We start from the raw sequence: 8754 nt of genomic DNA, 5'->3' as shown, positions 1-8754 counted from the left end.
TTTATAGAGTTAAATCCAACTATTTTATTTTAGTTACAAACATTTTTAAACAATAATATAATGATTAAACATTAAGATGTGCCATTAAACTCAAATGAGTCAGAAAAATTTGGTGGGTTACATTGGCATAACAACAATACATAATATTGGTTAGAACAAAATTTATTTAAGTAAAACGAGTTTTTATGGTATTTAAAAATAAAAGTTTTTATAATATTAGAAAAAAATTTGCGTACATATATAAACTTTTCGAAATAAATGAAAACAAACATCTTTTAAAATAGTATAAAAATTTCAATTCTATGTACTTAGAATACTAAGTGTATAGTACTAAGTATGTAGTACGTACTAAGTATAAACTAAGACATGCAATGTTTTATTCGATAAACAATTCGAAAAAGCCTCAACAAAACTGCATATAAACAAATTAATTAAAATAAAAGCGACATAAATGAGCAATATTTTCACATTAATCAACCTTGTTTCCTAACATTTTGAAAATAATTGAGACATAATTTCATCAGTTCTAACTCTGAATACATAATATACCATCAAGATACATTAGAGCTTCAAGATTATGTTAAAACCTCAATAAATGGAGTCATCCTCATTAGTGCCATTTTTTATAAAAGTAGTAAAACATTAAAAAATATGTTACCAAACTTGACAATTTAATTTTGACTCATCGATTCTCGAAGCTATGGTTATGTTGGTAGCAAAATGTTGGCTCTACTGATATATGTATCATTTTTAATAGATGACATTTTGTTTGTAAACAATTTAATAACTGTTAAAAAATGTTTTTTTTTTAATATTTAAAATAGAAAAAGGTTTTCTTTATATTCCGTCTGCATGAAATAATTTAGTTTTTTATGTGAAATGTATAAAAATGTCTCAAAAAGACCGAGATTTGTTACTAGGCCATACAAAACAAAGTGTTGCATTGCGAAAACAAAATAACAAGAAAGAAAATTCAAAAATTGAGAGTGAATGTGGATTGATTTACAAAAAGAGGGATGGTAGTTTTTCTTTTTTATGCACTTACAGAAAATCAGAAAATTCAATAGCAACAAAAAAAAACTTTACAGAATCCGAAATGCTATTTTGTGGTTATATATCTTCAGAGAAACACTTTTACTCTTTTGTTTGTAAAATATGTTTTAAAGTTTTTGAGGATTTTTCAATGTTTTCACATCATTTCAATGAACATACAAGTGTTTTTGGGGGAAATTTTGTAGGCAAATTTTCAGATATTGCATTGAATAATGAAGGTAAAATCTAGTAATAAATTATAATTTTATATTTTCAGAAATTTTGTTTTTCTTCAAAGCTACAACTAATGGCACATCTTATAACGATTGCAATGATGATACAACAGCAAGAGATCAAGTTTCAGTAATAAAAATTTTTAAAGAACATAATGCAAACGCTGAAATATTTCCCAATTTCGAAACTTGTGGCGACTTGCTCAATAGTCCCAAATGTAGCGACCTGCTTAATGAATATGAGAAGCATCAGGAAAATCATGTAAAAAATGTTTTTGATTGTGATGTATGTAAGAAACAGTCTAAAAATGAAGCAAATTTATTGAGGCATAAATTACTTAAACCTTCGAATAATAAGTCTTTTCAATGTCAAATTTGTGAGAAAGTATTCAAAAAATCTTCAGATTTTACAAGGTTTTACAATATCTATTAATATTAGAAATTTTTTTTTCTTATAATTCGCATTCATTTGAAAATAGATGCCTACTTTTTTTTAAGGCATAAACGGACGCACACTGGTGAAAAACGTTATGTGTGTGATTTTTGTGGAAAAAAATTTGGAACAAACTCCAATTTAATTGAACATCGTAGAATACACACCGGCGAAAAAAAATATAAATGTGACAAATGCGAAAAAGGTAATCGATTATAAATATACTTTTTAAGAAGATCTTTTTAACTCATTCCATAAAGGTTTTTTTGTTAATATGTTTTAATGTTCTATTTTAAGCTTTCACAACAAGTTCAAATTTATCAGAACATAAAAGAACTCACAGCGACGCAAGACCGTATTCATGTGAGACATGCGGTAAAACTTTCATCTCATCAAGTCACTTGTTATCTCATAAGAAAACTCATTTAGTATTAAGCAATCACAAATGTATGATTTGCAATACCGTATTTAAGCAATCGTTTTCACTAAAGAGGTACACACTTTTCCAAATTAATTAACTATTTTTTTAACATTAATCCTTCAATTTTTTGTTAGACATTTAAAGATACATTCAGGGGAAAAACCGTATATGTGTAATGTATGTGATAAACGATTCATAAGCCTTTACAACCTCAAAGAGCACCAAAGAACACACACAGGAGAAAAGTCTTATACATGCCTATTTTGTGCAAAAAGTTTTACCCATGGTTCAGCTTTAAGTAATCATAAAAAAATTCATTTAAATGTAGAACTGAACAGCTTTAGTTAAGATTACATTTTACTTAATTGATTGCTAAAATCATTTTTCATTAAGTAAAATATTTGTAATTATTTTACGGTAAACTAAATGTTAGCTTATACGAACCTTTTTATAAAAATATATTTTTGCAATTTCAAAACAACATCGCTATTTAAATTAAAACGTAGATATAGAATAATGTTAGAATGTAAATTTAATATAACATGGGCCAAAATGGATCAAATCAAAGGTGAAATTTATGAATAGTTCTTTTGTATATTTAACATGGCAATAATATAATTTATTGTCAACAAAAGTGGATATACATTACAAATAACTAAAATAAAATAACTCTTTTGCTATAAAAGAAAATCTCTATTTAGTGGTGGAACAATCTTAAGGTGGTATGCGCTAAAACAATTTTATGTTCATTACAAGCATCTATAACGCCTTGATCATTTGTTGACCCAGATGGACTAGCAATATAAGAAACTCCGCTCTAAAAAATTAGTTTGAAAATTTACAAATTCAAATAATATCAAATACTTACAGAATATGCACGATCAATATTATCTCTAAATGGGAAAAAAGCATCAGAACTTAATGACACACCCTTTAATTTACTAAGCCAATCCGCTTTTTCTTCATTTGTTAATAATTTTGGTACTGTTTCAAACATTGACTCAAATTGCGATACAGGCATGTCTTTGCCCACAGTACCATTAACATAATTATCTATAGCATTTGACCTTTCTGCACGTTTAACTTCTGCTTTAAAATGCATTGCCGTTACAATTGGATGCTGCCTCAACCACCAATTGTCAGCTTTTTCTCCTGCTAATCTTGTGCAGTGTATACGAGATTGCTGACCGGCACCAATACCAATTACTTGGCCATCCCTTGCATAACACACCGAATTACTTTGAGTATACTTAAGAGCAATTGTTGCAACTATTAAATCTCGCAGAGCATTTGATGGCAAATCTTTATTTTCAGTGACAATATTTGTAAATAAATTTTTATCGATGACTGCAAAATTTCGTCGTTGTTCCAAAGTTAATCCAAATATTGTTTTACGTTCAATTTCGCTTGGTTCATATTTAGAATCCATCTAAATATAAAAGAAATAAAGAATAATATTTAAAAATTTTCACACCCATGTATTTCTGCAATTTTGCAATGTCTAAAAACCTAACTTTCTTATTTGACCAATACAAACCTGCAGAATACAAAACTGTCCTGCTTTCTTTTTCATTAAAATTTCAAGAGCTTCTTTTTCATATCCTGGAGCAATTATCCCATCAGAAACCTCTCGACTTATAATTTTTGCTGTTACAGCATCACACACATCTGATAAGGCTATAAAATCACCAAAAGAAGACATCCTGTCAGCACCTCGAGCTCTTGCATAAGCTGTAGCTAAAGGGCTTAGTTTTGGCAATAAATCATCAACCATACAAAGTTTTGCTTGCTCTTTACTTAATGGTGTTCCAACAGCCGCTCCAGCTGGTGAAACATGCTTAAAGCTTGCAGCAGCCGGTAAATTTAAAGAATTTTTTAATTCTCTTACCAGTTGCCAACCATTCAATGCATCACAAAGATTAATGAAACCTTAAAAAAATTGATTATTAAAAAAACTTCAGTAAAACATAAAATATCAAAAATGTATGTACTTGGAGCTTTATTAATAACAATTAAAGGTAATTTCTCTAAAGTCGTAAAGAATTGAGCAGGTTGTTGGTGTGGATTCATACCATATCGTAAATTTAATTGTGAGACATTATTTGAATATTGCTTGCGAAAATAATCGGAAATTGCATCGTCATAAGTCGCAGTATGTGTGAATGCTTTTAAAGATAACCTTTGTCTAGTTTCTAAAGTTGTATCATTATTTGTGCGAATTTCTTTGATAACATTGTTGTAATCTTTCGTATCACAAATTACTGTAACCCTTTGATGATTTTTAGCTGCAGCCCTTAATAGTGTTACACCTCCGATATCAATATTTTCAACAGCATCAGCTATAGCAACATTTGGATTGCTTACTGTTTTTACAAATGGATACAAATTACATACTACAATTTGAATTAAATCATAGTTTTGTGCCATCATATCCTGTAAATCATTCTCTGTCAATCTAAAATTTCATAAGAGTGATATTATCAGATATTAAAAAACAAACAATATTTCAATTCTTGGTTATAATATAAAAATAACTTTTTAATTAAACAAAATAACTTTATTCATTTAAAAATCAAATATCATAATGAAAAACCATCATTTTTTGCAGGTATATCTTTAGTAGTAATTAAGTATGTTAGTTTGTAAAAGTGTATGTATGCACATGAATAAAATTTGAAAGTCTTAAAATATTACCTTGATAGAATGCCAGCATGGACGGCTGGATGAAGAGTTTTAACACGTCCTCCTAGCATTTCTGGAGCTCCAGTTATTTCAGATACATCTTTAACCTTAAGTCCAGCATTTCGTAAAGTAGTTGCAGTTCCACCACTAGCAACTAATTGAAAATTGAGAGATTGCAATTCTTTTCCAAAGTCTATTAAACCAGTTTTATCAGAGACACTTAACAATGCTATACCAAAATTAGATAGTAAAATGAAATTTTTTGTTTTTTATTACATTATATGAAATTAAATTTAATTTTTAGGTACTAAGTAAATAAATATGTATGTTTGTACCAATTTTTTTATTAGAAGCCATTTTAAATTTAATACTTTTCTTAAAAACTTTTATTTTCGAGATTATTACCGACACAACATCTACTGAACTCGAGAAAATACTAAATTGAAACATGCTTTGTAAGTCTAGTTTTAATCAATTGAAAATACAATAAAGCAACCAAAAACAAAATATCATAGAAATGTGAGTTGTTACAGTACACTCAAAGGTTAGTTAATAATACAATTGAAATATTAATAAAAATAAAAATTTTGGAAAATGTGAAATATGTATGTATGTATGTACATATCTCGTAGAGTATATGTATATTTCTATAATTAAGATGACATTGAATGATTACAGGATAAAAAAGCAAATAGGTAATTAATTCATTATTTTCAAAACGATATTAGTTTAATTATCAAGACTGGAAAAAAAGGAAAAGAATCTTAACTATAAATTGTTCGAAATATTGGCATTATCGGATTTTAATAAGATTTATGTACTTATCGGGTAACTACCTATCATGATAACAATGATACCTTCCTACAAGTAATAGTAATGAATGAATTTCTTAATTTAGAATCCTAATTTAGAGTGTGCCATAGCATACATACGTACTTACACAGAAAAGATACCAATTTGATCTATATACACTTCTACAAATACTTCAAGTACTTTTATAAAAGTACGTACGTATTCAATCCGTTTGAAATTGAACGACAAAACTGACATTCAAACATAAATCGAAGAAACTTCAAAATAAAAAAACGATATAAAAAAACGGTATAGCTTTGATGAGTCAGTTGATCGTATTAACCACTTATATTTCAAATATAAAATGCAATTAATATAAAGTTGAACATAAAGTTAAGTAAAGTGGATCATCGTAAAGTGATAGTAAAATACAAAAATGGATGATATTTCTAATTTAATTCAATTTGAGAGTTTCGAAGTAAGTTAAATAATTTATAAATCTTTTAAATTTTAATTTTAATGTTTGGTTTAGCTCGTAGATTTACCGGTACCAAAAGTTTATAAATATCCTGTTCATTTATATTATGGACATTTAAAAAACATTAAGACGGCTGAAATTTATAAAAACAAACTGTGTTGTAAAAAGTGTTTCGAAATTAAAAAATTAAAAACTTATCGTTCTATGAATCATGGCGTTTATGAACACATAGAAAAAATTCATCAAATTAAAATGTAAGTAAAAGACTTGTTAGTTTGTAAAATTTAATTTTATTTGTTATTTTAATAAATTTATGATCAAATTTATATTTTTAGCCGAAATAAAGAGCCACCGATGGAAAAAAAAAAAGATGTTCATTCGGTATCTCCGAATGTTTCGGAAATATGGAATATGCCTTCATCGGTTGCCTCAACTTTAATAAGTTATGAAAAAGAAATGGAAAAAAATCCTACAACATCGGAAATAGACAAAATTTTAGGCGAAGGTGTAGTTGCTCCTGATAGTTGTATAACATCAACATCAAGTGCAATATCACCAGCACTAGTACCAAAACGTAATGATAATACTGATGTGGATATTGTACCTGATGTTGATGCTATACAACCATTGGGAGCAAAAGAAATTAATGAAGAAAATATGATCGAAATACATGAAAAAAATAATGCCGCAAATGGAGGTGCTCTTCGAAAACGGCTACTTGAAAACGGCCGCGATTTTGGTACTATAATTGGGCGTTGGTTAGGCGAGGTATCATTTTTTTTTTATATTATTATAATGTTTCTACATATATATTTTTTTTTGTTTTAGCTACCTAAAAACGATCAACAACAATTAAGAATTTTTCAAAAAATTCAAAAAGTAATAATGGACGAATGGAACTAATGTTTTTTTTTGCAAAATAACTTATAAAATAAAAAAACTATAAAAAGCTATTTTTTTGAATGAGTTCTTTATATTCATCTCCCTTTCCACACCACCCCAGGGGTAGGAGATTGGGCGCGTTTTTTTTAAAGTGGTTTCCCCTATAGGCCTATTCCACTTTGGAAATCTAAAAAAGTTAAACATTTACTTGTTTATAGAAAAAATAATAAAAATAAAAACAATAATAAAAAAGTTTATTTTTCCAGTAAAGAATAATATGCAGCTGCTTTTAAGAATTTTAATTTATCTAATTCTGATCTCTCAGATGTAATATAATTTGAAACAAGTGCTTTTAATTTATTTTGTACTTTTAGAAATTTTTTATATGTTGCAGGTTTTCTTGGCTTTAGAATTTTTTCATATTGCAGTTGCATTTCGGAATATATAAGTTTTAAAAATACCGGTAAGGTAGAATGAGATGGCAAATTGTATCTTAAACCACTATGCCATCCTTCAACAAAATTAGTGGTTTTCGGTAAATTATTTAATATTGCGCGATGTTGATTCCAAAATTCAATAGGAAAACGAGCAGAGGTTCTAATATAATTTCTACGGAAAGATTCAAAAAATTTTTTTGCATTTTTATCTGTTTTAAAAGTTCGCGTTTTTTTTAAAATTAGATGAAAACCTTCTTTAACCTCTTGTGGAGGCAGAAAAGCTAGCCCATTAATCATTTTCACATATTTTTTAAAAAGCTCGTTTTTTTTATATAAATTATATAATAAATCATTTTTTTTAAGAAGATTAGTTATATTTTTTGAAAAATGGAAATGGCAGCCACTCAAATGCGTGGATGGAAAATTTTGTTTCAATTCCAAGAAAGCTTGTAATTCAAAATCTATAATAATTACACGAGGTTCCATATTTATAAATTTTTTTATAATGCTAAAAAACTTGCTGTAGGTGTCTCGCATTTTATTTGGAAGCAAAGCAAAAATTCCCGCAACGGATGAATTGTTCATCATGAAATGTATAGTGTAGACCTGAAAAAACGGACGCGGAACAATACGAAACGTCCCATCTGCCAACCATATTTCACTTTGCCTCATTTTTTCCACCACCTCAGTTTTGCAAAATATGATCATTCGATTTTCAGCCGACTTACCTGAGTCATAAATAATATGCTGCATCATAACTTCAGGTATGCCATCCTTATTGCAGTCTTTCAAAACTTCCCTTGAAAGACATTGTTGTAAAGCTGATGTCGATGGCATATTTCGCAAAACTTCGTTGGATAAACTTTGTTTAATACTTGCCGAAACCTGGAAAAGGTGAACAATAATTTATTTTAATGTTTACTGCTTTTGTAAAATATACTTACAGCTTTTGGATATCCTGCATTCGTAGCGATGGCTTGTTTCATTCTAGCCACTGCTTGTTGCGCTTCCCTCTTATTTTTGTCGGTGAAGTTATGGGTGTGCATTCCAGAAGCTATTACTTTGCCATCTTTTTCAACTTTAAGGACCGCCTTGCAATCAAATTTTTGCTTTTCTCTGCACCGATAAGTCGTGTAAAATTTTGATGAGCTATTTAGTAAAATTGAACGTGGATTTCATAAAAAGAAGTCAAAATGTATATTGTTATTATAAACGTAAATTATGAATATAATATACACATAAATATTAAATAAAATTTTTATGAAAATAGGAAGTTTTTCACGATTTCACGAAAAAATTTTCTTTTATTACCTTTGATGTATATATTCATAATCATTATGTTCTAACAGCTTTCTCCCTTTAGT

General features: G+C 28.2%; 3 protein-coding genes across 5 annotated transcripts; 2 read left to right on the top strand and 1 right to left on the bottom strand.

Annotated features, from left to right (window-relative positions):
• Positions 1 to 840: 840 nt before the first annotated feature.
• On the top strand, positions 841 to 2527 carry LOC129608497 (zinc finger protein 239-like). Of its 3 annotated transcripts, none has more exons than XM_055520025.1 (5): positions 841 to 1019; positions 1310 to 1679; positions 1764 to 1903; positions 1996 to 2191; positions 2254 to 2527. In XM_055520025.1, the coding sequence occupies exons 1-5, from the start codon at positions 890 to 892 to the stop codon at positions 2465 to 2467; spliced, it is 1050 nt and encodes a 349-aa protein (XP_055376000.1). In that variant the 5' UTR covers positions 841 to 889; the 3' UTR covers positions 2468 to 2527. The 3 variants fall into 3 exon arrangements, with proteins under 3 accessions (XP_055376000.1, XP_055375998.1, XP_055375999.1); XM_055520023.1 differs by having other exon boundaries at positions 841 to 1271; positions 1331 to 1679; XM_055520024.1 differs by having other exon boundaries at positions 841 to 1271; positions 1331 to 1679; positions 2264 to 2466.
• A 166-nt stretch (positions 2528 to 2693) lies between these two features.
• On the bottom strand, positions 2694 to 5256 carry LOC129608496 (bifunctional purine biosynthesis protein ATIC). The gene is made up of 6 exons (XM_055520022.1): positions 5137 to 5256; positions 4814 to 5030; positions 4111 to 4574; positions 3657 to 4048; positions 2988 to 3548; positions 2694 to 2936 (listed from the first exon to the last, which is right to left on the bottom strand). The coding sequence occupies exons 1-6, from the start codon at positions 5249 to 5251 to the stop codon at positions 2817 to 2819; spliced, it is 1869 nt and encodes a 622-aa protein (XP_055375997.1). The 5' UTR covers positions 5252 to 5256; the 3' UTR covers positions 2694 to 2816.
• A 536-nt stretch (positions 5257 to 5792) lies between these two features.
• Positions 5793 to 7009, top strand: LOC129608533 (uncharacterized). The gene is made up of 4 exons (XM_055520093.1): positions 5793 to 6071; positions 6126 to 6325; positions 6407 to 6839; positions 6900 to 7009. Exons 1-4 carry the CDS (start codon positions 6030 to 6032, stop codon positions 6972 to 6974), a joined length of 750 nt encoding a protein of 249 aa, XP_055376068.1. The 5' UTR covers positions 5793 to 6029; the 3' UTR covers positions 6975 to 7009.
• Positions 7010 to 8754: the final 1745 nt, after the last annotated feature.

The sequence above is a fragment of the Condylostylus longicornis genome, unplaced genomic scaffold (assembly GCF_029603195.1).
Source record: "Condylostylus longicornis isolate FDR11 unplaced genomic scaffold, ASM2960319v2 ptg000031l, whole genome shotgun sequence".
Lineage (NCBI taxonomy): Eukaryota > Metazoa > Arthropoda > Insecta > Diptera > Dolichopodidae > Condylostylus > Condylostylus longicornis.
Note: the sequence above shows the minus strand (reverse complement) of the source record. Positions and strands in the feature narration are given on the sequence as shown.